General features: G+C 30.6%; 2 protein-coding genes across 3 annotated transcripts in view; one reads left to right on the top strand and one right to left on the bottom strand.

The window, feature by feature from the left end:
- Window positions 1-758: 758 nt before the first annotated feature.
- LOC124957021 (MATH and LRR domain-containing protein PFE0570w-like) lies at window positions 759-4,981 on the top strand. Of its 2 annotated transcripts, XM_047513599.1 has the most exons (3): window positions 759-1,007; window positions 1,123-1,231; window positions 1,401-4,981. In XM_047513599.1, the coding sequence occupies exons 1-3, from the start codon at window positions 934-936 to the stop codon at window positions 4,200-4,202; spliced, it is 2,985 nt and encodes a 994-aa protein (XP_047369555.1). In that variant the 5' UTR covers window positions 759-933; the 3' UTR covers window positions 4,203-4,981. The 2 variants fall into 2 exon arrangements, with proteins under 2 accessions (XP_047369555.1, XP_047369557.1); XM_047513601.1 differs by lacking the exons at window positions 759-1,007; window positions 1,123-1,231 and having other exon boundaries at window positions 1,433-1,569; window positions 1,637-4,981.
- The window catches only part of LOC124957141 (putative methyltransferase-like protein 7A), a 15,331-nt gene continuing 814 nt past the window's right edge, over window positions 4,530-19,046 (bottom strand). Inside the window, 5 exon segments of the mRNA XM_047513876.1 lie at window positions 4,530-4,791; window positions 4,794-4,868; window positions 4,870-4,911; window positions 5,571-5,841; window positions 6,472-6,754. Of these exon segments, the coding sequence (XP_047369832.1) occupies window positions 4,642-4,791; window positions 4,794-4,868; window positions 4,870-4,911; window positions 5,571-5,841; window positions 6,472-6,754 (821 nt within the window). The 3' untranslated portion in view covers window positions 4,530-4,641.

Raw genomic sequence — 19,046 nt, 5'->3', positions numbered from 1 at the left:
AAAAATGGAAGAATAATAAAAACGAGATTATGAGAGATGATAATGAACGAAAACAAAAAAATCGCTTTGCTATTTGTCATCGTACCTCATCAATATTAGATATATTTTATGGATGGATGATCGCGTCTCAAACTAAACACGCACTGCTCACTTACATGAAAATCGGCAATGGAAGTACGAGCTTCTCTTTTGCCGCCAAGTTCCAGGAGTGCCAATATACGAAACTTTGTATTTCACAGAGACAGTGTTTATATCAAGTTAATCCAGATAAAATTTTCAATCAATTTTCATGAGCACAATTACGTTTTAAAAAATAATGATTTAAGAGAGAACGATAAGCTTAATTTTTATGCATAAACTATTTTCCAAAGATTACTATTTTTGTTTTATACAAATTTCTTTCTTTTTTTTTTTTTTTTTTTTTTTCAAGCAAAATAAAGCTTTTCGAAAACTTCGAAAAAAATTCATATCAAAGTCGGTTAGGAATTATAAACATTTTTAAATCATTATAAAATTAGAATTGGGAATAGCCTTATCATTGGTTAAGACGTAATCATTCAATACCATGTTTGTATTGGCTTATTGCAGATTTTCAAGAAATTAAAATATTATATTTAAAATGCAAAATACAATAACCTCTTTTAACTTTCATTAATTGACAATTTATAATTAATAACACAGATCATCATTTTATTATTTAAATATTAATTTTTCTGAATTCATTTCTTTTTTTATTTATTTATTTATTTTTTTTTTTTTAAATGCACATTGGTTGGCAATGCTGCAACGTAATTAGTATTTGTATTTGTATCTGTCTAATAATTCAAAGTGTGTTTATTGTTTATAATTCTTATCACTGTGGTTTTTAACGTATAGCTTGAAATAATTTAATGAATTATGCATGAGTGAAAAGTGTATCGTTTCATCATTAAAATGACAGAAAGTAATACGGCTATAAAGTATACTGACGATGAAGCGTTTCTTCTGTCACATAATAGTGTTGAAAAGTAAAAATTATTTGTTCTTTTTCTTTTTTTTTTTTTTTTTTCTTTTTTATAATGTCTGTTATAATTCTATTGTAATGAGATGTAAGTTGTTATTGAAATGAACATTCTTTTGCAGTATAAAAAGACATAAAAAAAAGAATGCAGTTGATTCGTCAACGTCAAAACAGATTTTTAATGAAGATGATAGACATTCTGATATATCGCTTGATGAATCCTTTAAACAGGTATGAAATATTTGTTTGTAAGACAAATTATAAATGATTTAAAATATAACTTATTATTAAGTGTTAATCAAATATATATATATATATATATATATTTATATGTATATTTATATGTATATTTATATATAATGTATGTATATGTATATATGTTTTAATATCTGTATTACAGGTAACCCATAAAAAAAATAAAAATATGGAATCAATAGAAGCTGTGAATGAATTTATAGTAACATCAAGGACACCAACTCGTTTATCGCATAGCTTTATACAATCCTGGGTAAATACTGGCTATTTACCATATCAAGCATATATAAATGATGGTGAATATTCTGGTACAGGTTCGTTGAATCCAAAACTATCTTCTTATATAACCTGTGATATACCTAATGCCACATCTATATGTAGATCAAACGGTAAAGAGCTATGTAATAATAGTTCAAATTGTAGTTCTGTTGATACTGCTGCATATATTTTATCAAATACAAATGTTAAAAAAAAAACAGAAACCGTTGCTATTATTATGGATACTAAATGTTCTAGCAAAATTTCTTTTCGAAATACATTACATGGTAATACATCCTGTGAAAATACTGAGACACCAGTTATGCAGGATAAGTTGAATAACATTGTTGTAGATTCCAATGTTTCTACGAGCTTATCTGCATTAAACAAGTCTAATGCTAATATGAAACATATGAAAAATCAAAGATTAGAAAGCAAGAATCTAATAGAAAAAGAATTACAATCAACAATGTCCCATAGTGAGGATGATAATGAAAATGAAATTTGTGAGAATAACAAACAAGGAAATGATATTAATTTTAATAATAAAAGAAAATTTACACAAAATACAATGAAAGAATCTGTAAATCTAGGAAAGTCACTAAGTCTTCCTTTTGAAGGTTCCTTAAATGATTCAAGAAATATTCGACAAAAGAAATTGTACAGCGGTAGAGATTCTCCTACTGATATCATAGTAGCACGATTTAAGGAAAATGATATAAATGAAATGAAAAAGGATTTACATCCTGCCTTTAGGAATAGTCCACCTATTGAAAAAGCACAAAAAAAGATATTGCAGAAAAAGAGAAAAACTAAATTCTGTTTAAATAATTCTCTGAATAAATTTATTAACATTAGTGGAAGTAGTGATATGGATAAAGACATGCATGTAGCAAAACGTCAAAGGATTACCACAGATATTGCAAAAGATATTACAGGAATTTCTCAAAATTCAGTAAATGAGAGGCTATTTATCTCATGTAATGCATTAAAGGAACAAATAAAACGTTTTTCAATTTCTGATTATATTATTGTTAAAAATACGAGACAACAGGTTACCAAACTTAATGAGAAGAAAACATTTGAAAAAAGAGAACAAAGTAAAAATAATATTAATATAAATTTACATAATGCATTGTTACATGAAAATCTTAATCCTTGTATTATTTTGGAACGTTTGTCAGAAGAAACTTTGAAACATTGCACGAGAAAAGAAGAAAATACGTGTATTCAAATTGAAGAATTAAAGGAAAATGATCAGATTGAAAATAGGGAAAAGGATATGGATGAAATCAATATTGAAATATGTTCAAATGATACAAGAAGCACAATTGTCCTTTCTAGACAAGGAAATATAAATACAGATATTGTTGATAGTGATGTAAGTACTATCATTATCTACAATCGTAAGGATTTATCATCTAGTAATCATCCTGAGAGTGACTGTTCAACTGTTTTACTAAATACTTCTTTATATTTATCAAATATTAATAAGACGGATAATAATCAATCGGATGAAAATTTAAATGATATAAAATTGAAACGATTGCGACCTGTTGTAGTCCTTGAACAGATACAAATACAATTAAATCCTCAAATTTCAAATGAGATTATTAAACAGCCTAAAAAAATTGTCAAACGTAAGAATGCGAAAAGAGAGATGCGCAATAGATCAAAGAAAAATTCAAAACGCATGTCTTCGTACATTGACAAAAGAAGACAAATGGTAAATTATAATTTGACTAGTGTGCTTTTTGACAAAATATTACAACCAGTTGTTGTATTAGAAAAATGTATAAATCTTGAGAAAAATGTTCAAAATCAAAATCAAATTAATGATACCTCCAATATACATGATACAATACGTGCTACATCTTCTAAAGAAAAACAATCAACTAAATTGACAAATATTGATAATAAATTGTTGAAGAAACCGATTGTTAAATTACAACGTTTGCCATTGATGATTACAGAATATATAAATAAGCTTTCAGAAATGTATAATAGTACTGACAAAAAATTGAATAAAAGTGATACATCGGACAAAAATAATAAACTTAATAAAGTTTACGTTAAGAGAAATAGAAGAAATTTAAATGATGAGAATAATATATCTACAGATAGTTCAAGCATAGATTATTCAGAGAAAATGGAACAAATGAAAAAGAGAAGGGAACGCAGGAAAAAATCTAAATATAAAAAGAATTTGCCATTCTTTCGTACTTGTGAAAATTATTCCGATTCTCATTTAGATTCTGATACGGATTTTGATTCAGATTTACCGCTTATACATTGTATTTTTAATGTTTACGATGAAAAAAATCAAAAACGATTTAGAAGGAAGTGCAGCGCAAGATCAAAATTTAATCAACAATCCATGTTAACTGATAATACCGATGAAAATAATATAACAATGAGATCTAAATCCAATTCTCTTAAAAATCTATCTATTATAAAAAATATAAATAGTGTATTAAATCATTCAAAAAGTAAGAATATCAATATTAATATGACATGTTCTAATAAAAAACAAGATAAAACTTCAATGAATAATATGACAAATAAAAATAATAATTCCAAACGAAAAAACAATATAATTGAGAGTGATGATGAAACATTTGATGTTAATAAAGATAGTATTAAAAGATTTACTTTCTGTACAAAAGCGTATGACTCTGATTCAGATTGAAACTTAGACAAATATTAAACAATTCATTAATTAGAAATACAGATTTTGAGAATAATTAATTAAAGAATGTTTATTAAGAATGAAATATCATAATAATCATTAATATTAAATATATTAATTGTATTCTTTGTAATTGTATTATCGAAGTAATATGTACATCTATTATTAGAATACATTCTTTAATATTGCCGAATATAATAAAAATCACATCACAACAAAATCAGTCATTTTGTCTAATAAATAAACATAATAAGAACGAAATTATATATAAAGCAAAAGTATGATATAAATTAATATAAAGTGAGAAGAGATTTGATTGAGGGGAAAAAAGAGATAAAGAAAAAAGAAACGAAACAAAAAAAAAACAAAAAAAAAAACAAAAAAAAAAAAAAAAAAAAAAAAAAAAAACAAAAAAGTAAAAATAGACTTTGTCTCTTACTTATCTTATTGTTACTCCTAATACATGCCGACCGGTTAATTTCAAATGGAAAATCTGAGAAACTGGCCGTCCATTTAACGCAATCGATTTTGATTTAATGCGTTTGAAACCTGCGCTTTTGATTTCTTTCATAAAGTCGAAATTCAAACGACGAAATTTCCAAACAACGAGGGCCACAAACCAGGTCGCGTTAACAATATTTGAAGCCAACGTACGATATAACCTATTTTTTTTTTCGGGAACATGCTCCGTAAAAATATATTTTCCATTCTGAAAATAATAAATACACACTGTTAAAAATGTAATAGTAGGAGAAGAAAAGAAAAGAAAAGAAAAGAAAAGAAAAAAAGAAAAAGGAACGAACGAACAATACAGAAATTTTTTTCGATAAAATAATTTCGATCGAGATCATGTTTGAAAAAAAATATATATATTTATTTATATTTGTGTGTATATATATATATATATATATATATATATGCATACATTGAAAAATCATTTATCGCAATTCGGATTTATGAATCTTAACCAATAAAAAAACGTTGAAAATTCGTTTCGACATTAACCTTTCTCAATCGCTTTTCTTTTATTTTTTTTTTTTCTTTTCTTTTTTTATTTACAAAGAAAAGGCTAATTTTGTGTGGCTTTTTTTTTTTTTTTTTTTTTTTGAATATGTTACGATATCCTTTTTTTATTTTTTTTTTTTTATTATTTTTTTTTTTTTTTCTTTTTCTTTTTTAAATACGTTACGATAAATATGAAATTATAAATATGATTGGTCGAACGGATTGTAACCATCAATCAATCCTATTATCCGATTGGTCGATAAACTTATTTCCTTTATTTAATATCTTTACGATCGTTATAACCGTTAGAAACTAGTTACGTACATGATTTAAATCAAATGAGACGCATTATTATAATCTTACCGGTGCAAGTATCCTTTTGATTTCATCGAACGTGTTTAACGGTGATTTTATCGAACAGAAGGATCTAATCGATGCGACTACATCGACCGTTCCATTTTTCATTTGTTTTAAATTACTACCATCGCCAATTATAAGACGTTCGACGTTAATATGCCCAAATTACAAGGTACGATTTTTATTGTTAAGATATTCGGCTAACCTTACGTTCCAATCAACATCGATAAAGTGAGTATTGTTTGGATAAAATTGAATATTATCGTCTGAAAACATTCTTTGGATTAATAAACAATAAATTCTTCGGTGTATCGTATCGGAAAAAAAAAAAACACGAAAATTACAAAATCATTTATTTTCATATTATTTCGATTATTGAACTATATTTAATTTTGAGAACCATTAATAACGAACTTTTCAAAATTATGCATACTTTTCATATATATATATATATATATATATATATATATATATATACACACACATATTTGTGAAAAATTCGTTATTAGTGGTTCTCAAAGCTAACTAATTTAATAATATACATATACATATATATATATATATATATATATATATATATATATATATATATATATATATGTATAATACAAATGCGATTATTAATTCTTTGTAAAATAAAACAAGATTTTCCAATAATAGATTTTAACTAAAAAGCTACTGAAATAAATTAAAATATAATTAAACGAATTACTTACATAATTATAACGATATATTAAAAAGGAAAATCTATCATAATTGGCTTTCTATTAACTTTTTAAAATGATAGATCACTGATTTATTATATATGTATATACATATACGTATACAATTTTGTATTTGTGTATGCGTGCGTGCATGTGTGTGCATGTATGTCTGTGTGCGTGCGTGTGCGTGTGTGTATGTATACAATTATGCTTCTGTTTTAACGCCTATTTCGACCAATCTAATGCATCCCATAGATTTTAATAATTCGTCGTTCGATATTATTGTTTCAAGTATTTTAAATAATTCCTTTTTGTAAGGGAACGCAAGCTCGGCAAATTCCAATTCGAAACCAACGAGATATGATTCATAAACGATCTCACATAATCTCATCCAATTTCGAACGATCATTAATATTAATATAAAAATTGTTATGATTATTTTCCCATAGAATGTCGCAGTGTCTCTCAACCATATAATCACTGTTAATTATGATTCGAATATATATATATATATATATATATATGTATATGTATATTTATATGTATATATATATATATATATTTATATGCAAGTACGTTTATATAGGTAATAACGACACAAAAAATATATTTCATATAAATTTCTCAATATATGCATATATTTCCTTTTCAATATAACGTAAGATGATTATAAAACACTTTTCATGCGTTCACGAGAGAATTCAAATATATACTGAAGAATATTAAACATTGAGCATTAGATAAGATAAAGATTACAAAGTTCACGATTGAAATATTTATACATAATGTTCAATTTGAATTACGCATTTTTAATGAAAATATTTGCATTTTGATCTTGGCTTTTTCTCTTTTCTTTTCTTTTCTTTTTTTTTTTCTTTTTTTTTTTCCTTTTTTATCCTTCCTTATATATATATATATATATATATATATATATATATGTTATTATTAATTATAAATATAATATTTATTTTTAATTTAGTATATTAATAATAATTTGATATTTAAAATAATAATATTATTATTATATATATACTAATATAATATAATATTTATTTTTAATTTAATATATTAATAATAATTTGATATTTACAATAATAATATTATTATAATATTTAGTTTTATGTATATATCTATGTGTATATATATATTCTAATATTATTATAGTACATATATATATATATATATTTATATATATATATAATATTTATTTTTAATTTAATTTAATTTATTAATAATAATTTCATATTTAAAATAATAATAATATATATATATATATATATATATATATATATATATATATATATGTTTTTGTTCATATAAAAAAATTAATTATTTATTCATCGTGTGTTCAACTGATGATAATAGATATAAATATATATATATATAGAAAGAGAAAGAGAGATTTCACGTAATTTAAATATTTTTCATTGCTCTGAGTGAGATCGAGTAGATAAAACAAGGATGCGCTTCGTGCTCAGCAATAAGCTACACCAAGAAAAGGTAGAAAGAGAGAGAGAGAGGAGAGAGAGAGAGGGGCGGGGGAGAGGGGGAGTTCTCTCTATACTCTTGAAAGATTTTCACCTTTCATGCGTTTAAAATGATAATCTTTTGCTGAGGCTAGCATTTCCCTGAGGGCGTTCAACAACTTCACATTGGAAAGAGTTGTCGTTTGCGATAGAGAGTAAAGAAATGAAAGGAAAGAAGAAAAGGAAAAGAAAGGGAAAAAGAAAAGATAAGAAAGAAGCAAATTATAGAAAAAAAGAAATACAATCGGATTTGTCATCTTTGCTTGTCTTAAATTTGAAAAATGAAGAAAAGAGGAATGAAAGAATGAAAAATGTGTAACAAAAAGAATAATCCTTTTCCAGCGAATTTTCGTTTATTAACGAAATAACGGCAGATGCGTGATGATCGTTAGATTGTTAGATCGTTAATGATCTTTTTGTGTATACTACCGTGTTTCTCTCTCTCTCTCTCTCTCTCTCTCTTTCTCTCGTTTTTTTTTTTTTTTCTTTTTTTTGCTATTAAAAGAAACGGACACATAGGGGAAGAGACGAACGATTACGCAAAGTGTGACGGCATTTAGTCGGACTAATTGCGCGCGGCGGCGACTTTTATAGTAATTTGTGTACGGGGGTTGTTGTCGTTGTCGACAAGGGTTGGGGCGAAAAGTGCGACACATGTGACGTTGCGTTAACACGCAATACATCGCCATATTAAACACGGTAAAAGTAATCTACATGGACGACATATGTTTCATCTTTAATCTACTTCGAGATATATCCTGATCTGATATCTATTTACATGCTACACCATATATATATATATATATATATATGTGTGTGTGTGTGTGTGTGTGTATTTATATATATTTACGTGCGTAATTATGTATATAATATATTTAAAATTAATTTAGCTCTTATAATACGATTTGCAAAACTTTCATTCAATTTTTCTCTTTTCTTTTCTTTTTCTTTTTTTTTTTTCCTCACCCCATATAATATTTTAAACTTCTCGCTATGTAAAAAAATGTTAAACGTATATAAATCTTTCGTTCGTTCATTGATTTTCACACGTAACACGTATATTTTATATGTATCAAATATATATTATATCAAATATATTATAATAATATAATCTATACATACATATATATATACATATATATAGGTATATATGGAAAGTAAACTAATCGATCGCGAATTTTTTTTTGAATATTACAAACATTTATTATCAATGGGAAGTCGAATGTGAGTTTGTTGAGTGAACCAAAAATTGGTGGTATAGAACAAAGAATTAGCCCTCTCTCTCTCTCTCTCTCTCTCTCTCTCTCTCTCTCTCTCTCTCTCTCTCTCTCTCTTTCTCTCTTTCGTTTTCTTTCGTAACATTACTTTCATCGTCATCGAAGCAGTTAGCAATGATCGAAGTTCTTCTCTCGTTCACTTACAAAGACAGAAATAGAAACAGAGAGAAAACGAGAGAGAGAGAGAGAGAGAGAGAGAGAGAGAGAGAGAGAAATAGGTATATACAAAAATCACGTTTTCGATTATTTCGAATCAACGAGCCATTACGAAAACGGCCAGCCTCCTGTCCGCCCTAATGCCGAAAACAAAACGCCTCTTGGCATCGCGAAATGCCTCTCAATCGGAATTAGAATCGCGTGGCGCGCTATCCAATGACACGCACAGTTAGTACTTACCTTTGGGTGCTGTGCACCACGGGATAAGAGAATAAGGAGGGGGGTGATTGTTGGGGTGGGTACTATACTAATATCCTGTATAGTATAAGTACTTTACTATAAATCGACTAGATTCTCGTTTCGTTTCGTTTCGTTTCGTTTCGTTTCGTTTCGTTTCGTTTGATTTCGTTTTGTCTGGTTTCGACCGAAACACAGAGCGATTCGTTCGAGCGACTGCGAATTGGAACATAACTTTTTGTTTGTGGTCATTCTTTTTTCAAATGGTCTTTCTCTCTCTCTCTGTCTCTCTCTCTCTCTCTCTCTCTCTCTCTCTCTTTCTCTCACTCTATTTCTCTCTTTCTTCCTCCATTTTTTTTTCTTTTTTCTTTTTTCTTCCGCTACAAAGGGAATTGACTTCAACCAACCTACCCAACTCCCTCTTCCATCCGATCTCACCCTTCCGCGTCTCTTCACCCCCTTTCCCATTCCCCCACTCTTCTTTCTCTTTTCTCTCGATATTTAACCGAAATACGTCGAACGTATTTTCTCTTTTTTCTTTTTCTCTTTGCTCTCGTTCAACTTCGTCCCTTTGATTCTAACGTCGACCCTCTCTCGTTACCACGTTTCAAAAACGCGAGACCATTATTCTCTCTCTCTCTCTCTCTCTCTCTCGCTCTCTCTCTTTCTCTTTTAAGTCTGTTTTTTTTAATTTTTTAATTTTTTAATTTTTTTTTCTTCCTCTTCTCTCTTTCTTTCATTTTTTTTTTTTCCTTTCTTTTCACCGTACGTTCGCCTCGAGGAAAAATTTTTTCAAGGAACGATTTGTTTAAAGCAATACCCATGTTTCGGAATTATATGATTGATTTAATAGTACATCGTTTTGCTTTATTACGAGGAATGGAACGATTAAGGTGAAAAAGAAAAAGAAAAAAAAGGAAAAAAAAAAAGAAAAAAAAGAAAGAAGAAAAGAGAAGTAACTTACATCCTAACACAGATTTGTATTTATGATTAAAATTGTTATCGAAGTAGAAAAATGTTTGGAAAAAGTCGAGATAATACGAGATATTAAGGAAATATCATTTATTTCTACTCTCTCTTCTCCTAAAAAAAAAAAAAAAAGAAGAAAAAGAAAAAAAAAATTTGCAAATAATATTATAACAACGATTTACATGATTTTATACTTTAACGATTACACATAAATATAGTTTGGCAACGTACAAGGCAAGAATGAATTCTCTTTTTTATCCGCTAAGTTGGCAACAAACAAACAAACGAACGAACAAGCAAAATCAATAATGATGAAAAAAAAAAAAAAAAAAAAATAGAAGATCTCGAAGATATTTTCGGTGACGATATACGGTGGATACCGAATTTCTTTGTTGGTTACAAAAAAAAAAAAAAAAAAAAAAATCAAGAAAGATTCGGCAAAATGGTGGACGCCGATGAATCGAAACTAGTGCTATCATTGTTGCGACGCTCCTTTCTTTACTTTACGATGTATATATATATATATATATACATACATATATATATGTATATATATAATAACTCTTCTACTTATGAACGAATAAAAGCTCTTCTACGTCGAAGGTTTATAAGGAAACCAAAGAAGAAGAAGAGAGAGAGAGAGAGAGAGTGAGAGAGGGAGAGAGGGAGAGAGAGAGAGAGGGAGAGGGAGAGAGGGAGAAAGAAAGAGAGTAGAAGAACGGCGTACGATCAAGCGTCGGTCTTTGAGAAGAGAGATGCACACTCGAGGAACTCTTTTCCACGAGTACCGCCACCGCAGCAAGAAGTCGCACAGGGTCCATTGTCTCCATTGTTGCCCGAATCGTAATCAATATTTTCACAATATGGCGCCATTGTCTCCGGCACGAGCGCGATGCGAGGGTGCTTCACGTTCGCCGGGAACTGCATCGCTCTCTTCTTTGGATCCTCCTGAGGTAGAAAGGGCCACTCCCACTTTCTTCTTTCTCCTTCCCATCCTCCCAACCTCCTTCCCTCTCTTCCTTCCTCTTTCTCTATCTCTCTCTCTCTCTCTCTCTCTTTTGCAAAGCTTTGCACTATATAACCTTTCCCCCAACGTTATTGTTCTTCGACCTTCCTTCCAATTTTTTTTTCAACCACATATTATATATTTTGATCGCTCGAATCTTCTTTCTTTATCGTTCGTTTTTTTAATGTTCAATTTGTTCTTCGTCTTTTCTTTTTTTCTTTTTTCTTCTTTTTTTTTCTTTTTTTTTTTTTTTTTTTTGATTGCTCTTACTCTCTTTTCTTTTTTCGTTCGTTATAATAAATTTTACAAGTTACGCGCACAAGTTGACTTGTGATTATTCGAACGTAAAAATTTCGTTTTGTTTATATCGTATTCGAAATTTATGAATTATGATAAAAATCGTTCGTTTCTTTTTGTCACGTGTCCATGTGACGTTTATGGGTTGAACTTTTTTGCCTAAATCGAGAAGACTCAAAAGATCCTTTTAATCTTACTTTCCTTGTCCTTTTCAATAACGTCACGAACTGATCTCTCTTATCTTGTGTATAAATAAATCAAATCAATAATAGCAATAGACAATGAAGGATAAGTAAAAGTAAGTAAATAGTTTATTAGAAGGATGGCAATGTTCGTTTGTTTCAATTGTTGAGGTGTATGAGAATGGCGGAAAGGGTTAGGAAGGAGGAAGGGAGGGAGGGAGATAGTGATAGCAACGAAAAGAGTAATACAAAGTATTAATAAAAGTATACAATTATGGTACACAAGTGATAGAGATCATAAACCTCTAATGAATACATTAATGGTGTTTACCTCGTTACAAGTTAACAAGTTATAAACAATGATCAAAATAATTTCTCAAGAAAAGATGTCGGACGAGAAAAAAGATGGTGTGGAATTAACTTGAAAAAGATTACGGTCTGTATTATTTTCTTAATGGTTTACGAATTACCATTCACAAGTTTTCGTTTAGAATAGCATTGTCAGGTAAAGGTATTATGAGTATTATTATTGTTGTTATTGTTATTATTATTATCATGGTAAAATTTACGAATAAGGACGAAACCATTATTTCGAAGTTAGGATGATCTTTTTCCTTTTTTTCTTTTCTGCACCCCCCTCCTCCGTTCCCTTATCCAGTCACGCGAGGACACGATCCGCATGATTTTTCTTTTCTCAACAATTTTGTACTTGTTAAACGTGTTGTTTGAAAGGTTCTTAAATTGTGGGGATGAAAAAACAGGAGAGGGAAGGAACTTGAAAGTTCTTCAAACGATTTAAAAATGCACGGTCGAACTTTTTCTAAGATTTTTATTGTTATTTTTTCTTTATTATTTATCTAAGCTATCTAATTTTCACAAGGATTTCTAATTTTCCATTCAAATTTTTAACATCACACTAGGACATAATCGGGTCTTTAGATTATCATTCTAATTATCCCATACCGCCATATTTTTTCTTCTTCTCCATTAGCTGATCAAAGAATTTTTTTCGTCTCATTTAAACGAACGATCTCGTTTACAAATTTTTATTATATATTTACTATTGTTTATTAATATTATTTAATAATTAATAATTAAATTTTTATTATTGTCGAATAATTTTTGGAAGGTCTTTATTAACGTTTCGTCTTCGACGAATGATTTCGTTAAAAAAATTTTTATTATCGAATGAGATACGATTGAGATTCAAGATGGCGTCGATAGTTTTGCAAACTCGATATTCGGACGGATTCGAAGTTCTAACGGTTTCATTTTCTCTCTCTCTCTCTCTCTTGCTTAACTTAAGTTTTTCGAAAGAAATACGAGCAGACTTTCGAGTATCTATCAACCCGCCCAGTTTTCAGAAATGTCTTCCTTGGAAAGAAAAATCCTGAGCGAACGTGTACGTGTATCAAAACACGAGGCTACAAAGTTTAGTGAGAAGTGAGGAATAGGGAGAGAGAAAGAGAGAGAGAAAATCGAAGAGAAAAGAAGGACAGAGAGAAGGAGAAAGAAAGAAACGAGAGGCACCAGATGCCACTAATTTCTACGATTTTCCGTGACGGCACCCTAGAAAAGTTACCCCATGGTGATCTTTTTCGTCTCCTCTCTCTTTCCCTTATTTTTCACCTAAGGTCCCATCGTAAGGACGAATCCATAGCAAATGTTCATCCCTTTTATTCAGGTGAATTCGTCACTCATCAGGGGGGGTAACTTTGCCGATAATCTATTTATTGCATGCATAATCGCCTTCTCAAAGGACAAAAACTTCTTTTTCTTTCTTCTAAAAATGAATATTTCCATTTTTCGTTCATTTTCAAATACATCCTATTACATACGTTTTGCAAGAAAAATAATATCTTGTTCTTTTTCTTTTTTTCCTTCCATCGTCATGGGAATAAACGAATTTTTTTTCCCGATTCGCGTGCTTTTTTTTTTTTTTTTTTTTTTTTTTTTTTTTTATTTTTTTACTTTTGTCCTAATTTACTTCTTTCTTATTTTAATTATTTCTTTCTTTTTTTTTTTTTTTATGTTTATAAACGTTCTGTTCTCTCAACGATACGAAGAAAAAGATATTCCTTTGTTTTCTTTTCTTTCTTTTGGACAAATAATTCAGAGAAAAAAGAGAGAGAGAGAGAGAGAGAGAGAGATTTTTTGAAAAAAAAATCATCGATCCTTATTCTTCCTCGAGTCTTTCCTTTTCATGTGACAGCCGACGAATTATTAACGTCACCATGACAAAGGATTATGACTGGTTAAAATCAAAGTAAAATAGAAAACCGCAAATGCGATATTAGACTCTTGGGAAAAAGAGACTCCTTATCTTTCTCTTTCTTACATTTTGACGTACTTAACATACCGAAAATATGTTGTTTCGTTATGGAGGACCCAGGATAGAATGGGTATTATCCATGGGATCGTCGATACTTAATTATTTGATTTTATATCATTCCTGTGTTGATTAATGTAATAACAAAAGGAGAAAAAAGAAGAAGAGGAAAAAGAAAAAAAAGGAACTAACAACAAAAAAGAAAAAATTACTTAAAACGATATATCGTCAAAGGATATAATCAAATATTGAAATACTATGAAGAATTATTTCTTCATGATCGTTTTACATTAATCCGATCAAATTTATCGTAACTTTCGGTACTTAGCCGCTACTTTTTATTTATTTTAATTTTATTTAATTATTTATTAATTTTTTATATCTTCTTTTTTTTTTTTTTATTTTTCAATAGATCTTGAAAAATAATTTGAAAAACAGAATGGAGAGTCAAAATCGAAAGAATGGCGGTCGCGTCGTTTAACTTTTCTACGTTTCATCATCGTCCTTTTATTCTTTTTTTCCGTTCGTTCTTTTTTTCTTTTTTCTTCATTTTTTTCCCTTTCGCTCTCTTTTTCTTTCCTTTTATTTTCTTTTCATTCTCTCCTTCCCCTATCCCTCTCTCCCTCCTCCATCATTCTAAATCTACCCTACCTATTTCATCTAATCCTCTCACCCGCGGTCTACCTGTTCGTTAGATGGCGCGGACAGTTTAGTTCGTAGCAGCCGGCAGCTGTCGTTCTCCTAATTGAATTATCTAGTTTCCGATTCGACCCGGAGATTTTTGTCGGGGCGAAAAGAAACAGAGAGAGAGAGAGAGAGAGAATGGGTCCCCGACGAAAAGTCATGATGGCTAAATATTGAAAAACATGCCAGTGCATTGTCGGCGGGAAATCACTGTGACTTTTGAGAGAGACAGAGAGAGAGAGAGAGAGAGAGAGAGAGAGAGAGAGAGAGAAAGGACGAGTAACGTCGGTGGTATGCGAGGAAATGGGCGTGGTCAGCGATTTGTGAGACCTTTTGTTTGTCCCGCTTTTTCGTATATATTTTTATGCACTTCTTTCTCTCTCTCTCTCTCTCTCTCTCTCTCTCTCTCTCTCTTTCTCATTCTCTCTCTCTCTCTCTCACACACAGACACATGTACATACATACTCTCTTTCCATCTCGCCGACTCTTCTTCGCTAGCATTACCATTTCACACACATACACATACACACATATATATATATATATATATATATATATATATGTATCCAGATGCTGTGTTCTGTTGGTTGCAAGCAGGATATCTCTCTTCGTCCATATATAACGAACGAGAGATCCTTATTATCGTTCTTTTTTCTTCTAACTTCAGGTAAATCCAAAAAGAGATGGAGGCAGAGATGAAAATGTTAAGAGAGAGAGAGAGAGAGAGAGAGAGACATCCCCTACCTTCCTCCCCCTTTCTAAATCGTTGTCTTCTCTTGGGATACATTTTTTTTTAACAAAGTATTTCTTTATGTCGATCGAACGATCGATATATTTGAAATAGATCTTAGGGTTCTTTTTTCTTGTTTTTTATTTATTTATTTACTTATTTTTCTTTTTTTTTTTTTTTTTTTTTTTTTTTTTTTTTTTTTAAGTTTCTTTCATTAATTTTCTTCTTCTTTCGTAGTAATTTTTCCATTATTATTATAAACCGAATGGTTATTATGCTTTTACAAAAAAAGAAAAAAAAAAAGAAAAGGAAGAATTTTTCTTTTGTATCAAAACTTTTGGCCAGTAGCCATGTAATGACAATCGGTTTAAAGCATTAATGAAACGAAATTATTGTTCATCTCTGTGGGTTAATATTCTAAAAGTGATTGTGAGAGAGTTAAAGATTTTTCCGAAAGAAAAGAAAGAAAAAGGAAGAAAAAGTGAAAGAAAGGAAAAAAAGAAAAGAGAAAAAGAGGAAGAAAAGGAAAAAAGGGAAAAAAGGAAAGAGGAAGGAAGAAAGAATTCGCAGGGGACCTTAACGACGACGAAAGGAGATATTCTTTTTGGGATTCTTTAAATTATCGATATTCATTGCGTCACGCTTAGACGAGCGGATACTACTTCAAAAATGCAACCCACCGCAGTGCTATTTAGTTTTTTTTTTTTTTTTTCTTTTTTTTCTGTTAAAGCGTGCGTACGTACGAACTTAGATACTTACGTTCGGGTAACGTAACAACGAACGAAAAATATCAGCGTGAATTGTGAATTTCACTTTGTCGCTTTAGTAAAATAGTCACATTTTTCTTCAAATTTATGAAATGGTAGAAAAAAGAAAAGAAATGGACCGTCCTCGTGGCCCGATTACTTCCAAGAAGGAAAAAAATTTTGCAAACGTAACGAATTACAATAATGTCCTCGTTGTAAAGTACTAATGTCTTATCATTGTGTCAGATCGAATTTCTTTGACAAATAAATTCAATAGGTTTATTATCATCGAGTTATACGCTCAGTTAAATATCAGTGAAGCTAATTAGGTAATTGATAATTTACCTTGCTTAGATTCTACCATTAGGACTAACAAATGTACTTTTTTCACGAACATTAACATAGTCGAAAAGAGTTCCAATAGTGTTTAGATCATTCTAAGGTACAGGCACACAGCTTTGCATTTATATTTCGAAGAACCCATAAATCTGTAACAAAAAGGAATATTTAGAGTTTCGTGTTCCCGGTCGAAAACTGGTTTCGTTCAAAATTGAAAGAAAGAGAAAAAGAAAGAGAGAGAGAGAGAGAGAGAGAGCAAGAACGAGAGAGGAAAAAAAATAGAAAGAAAAAGAAAATTATTAAAAGGCAAATACGATTATATCCTATTAACATGACACCATTGATTCTATGATTTCAAATCTGCGTTATTATTTATCGAAGTGATAACAATATCTCGATAGACGAGTTATTGAAACATATGTCGGATTTGGTTTGACATATTTTCTTTTATCCTTTTTTTTCCCTTCTTTCTCTTCTCCTTTTTTCTTTTTTTTTTCTTTTATTTATTTTTTTTTTTTTATTTTATCTTTTATTTTCTTTTTTTGAAATTAAAAGCCACGCAAATAATTCAACACGAATTTCGAGTGTGTTCCTTCGAAAAGCAATACCCAATGATAGTATTATCACCGTGATTTGTATATTAGTTTTATTTTGGGATATACATAAGGAAAAAAAAAAAAAAAAAAAAAAAAAGGAAGAAAAAAAAAAGAGAGAAAGAGAGGGGGGGGGGGGGGGGGGGAAAGAAAAAGTGGGAAGAAAAGCGTTGTCGTAAAGGGAAAATAAAATGGGAGGGCAAAATTTTAGGTAGGGTAATACTACCGGTACACGATTCCTTCTTTGCGTATAACGATAGATGGGGGTGGAGTTTGGGGGGAGTTCTCTCTCTCTCTCTCTCTCTCTCTCTCTCTGAGTCCTTTTGGTATATGCCAGAATGAGAGAAAGAGAGAAAGAGAACACGGCCATTTGTTATTTGGCTTGGTGCGCGCGGTCCCAACAATGCCGTCCATTGACAATCTCTGCTTCACACACGACGCCGCGCACCGCGACGGTCACGACGCTCCGCCCACGATCGAACTACAGAGGGCGCCGACTCCAGCGTTTCTACGGAAAACGAGAGAGAGATAGAGAATGAGAGAGAATGAGAGAGGGAGGGAGGGAAGGAGAAAGAAAAATTGTGCTACGACCACCAACACCATCACTAACACCACTACCACCACCACCACCACCACCACCATCATCATCATCATCATTATTATCATCATCATCATCAGTACTACCAGCAATGTATCTTTCCTTCTATTTTTTTTGGTCACTTTTTTTTCTTTTTCTTTTTTTTTTTTTTTTTGGATTCCTCTCTCCACCCCCCCCCCACCCACCCTACCAGTCGCTAAGAATAAATGTTGCACCAAAGTATAAATCGTTCAACGTGTATTATTACAAATCTGACAATTATTGTTCCCATGTAAATACTATTTCATATTTTTCTTATCATTGACATCTTGAATTAATTTGGATGAATTTTTTCGTTAAAAAATGTAACCAATCCATGCGAATTTGGATAATTTGTTTTTTTCTTTCTTTTTTTTCTTTTCTTTTTTCGATCGTTGCGCTTGTAAAAGGTATGATTTTTAGATTTGTAAAAAATAATACGTACTGATAATTTATCGTTATTTCAATACGGGATGGAAGATGAGAGAGAAAAAAAGAGAGACAAAAAAAAAAAATTGAGAAGAAAGTCGATCGATCCGAAGTGTGTCGAGATTATTTCAAAAATTAGGAAATAACAGTAGCTGTGCAAAGATCGTTCTTCTTTTTAGAGATTAAATAGTTCTCTCATGATTGACATTTGAGAACAAACTCGGCATATTGTGTCCTGGGACACTCTCATGGTCCTGGATATACAAGAAGACCAGATTCTGGTAAACGGTAAACGGTAGACAAACACCCGTCCCTCCTTTCCTCCCTCCCTCTCTTCCTCCCTCCCTTCCTCTTGACATCCCACCCTTAAGTCGTTCTCATTATCAACTTGTTAACTGTAGAATTATCGCGCGTGTGTGTTTATCCGGGTGCTGCTACTCTACTAAAATGGACGACAGGTCATCGTCGTTGCACTAATAGCACTCTCTCTCTCTCTCTCTTCCTCCCTCCCTCCTCCCTCCTCCTCCTCCCTCTCTCTCTCTTATATAGATTCACGGAGGGTGGCCCTTCAAAGTCGGTACTTTCATCTTCTCTCAGTATCCTTTTCCCAACGCCGACCTAGTCCTTAATTCCTTCTCCTTCTTCTTCTTCTTTTTTCGTTC

This window comes from Vespa velutina, chromosome 24 (assembly GCF_912470025.1).
Source record: "Vespa velutina chromosome 24, iVesVel2.1, whole genome shotgun sequence".
In the NCBI taxonomy this organism is placed as follows: Eukaryota; Metazoa; Arthropoda; class Insecta; order Hymenoptera; family Vespidae; genus Vespa; species Vespa velutina.
The sequence above is the reverse complement of the archived record's forward strand: the minus strand, read 5'-3'. Positions and strand labels throughout refer to the sequence as shown.

Excerpts from the sequence above, each read along its gene's own strand:
- LOC124957021 (XM_047513599.1), top strand. The coding sequence starts at position 934 with ATGACAGAAAGTAATACGGCTATAAAGTATACTGACGATGAAGCGTTT. Across the intron at positions 1,008-1,122 it reads TCACATAATAGTGTTGAAAA|TATAAAAAGACATAAAAAAA; the intron begins GTAAAAATTATT and ends ATTCTTTTGCAG. Across the intron at positions 1,232-1,400 it reads TTGATGAATCCTTTAAACAG|GTAACCCATAAAAAAAATAA; the intron begins GTATGAAATATT and ends TCTGTATTACAG.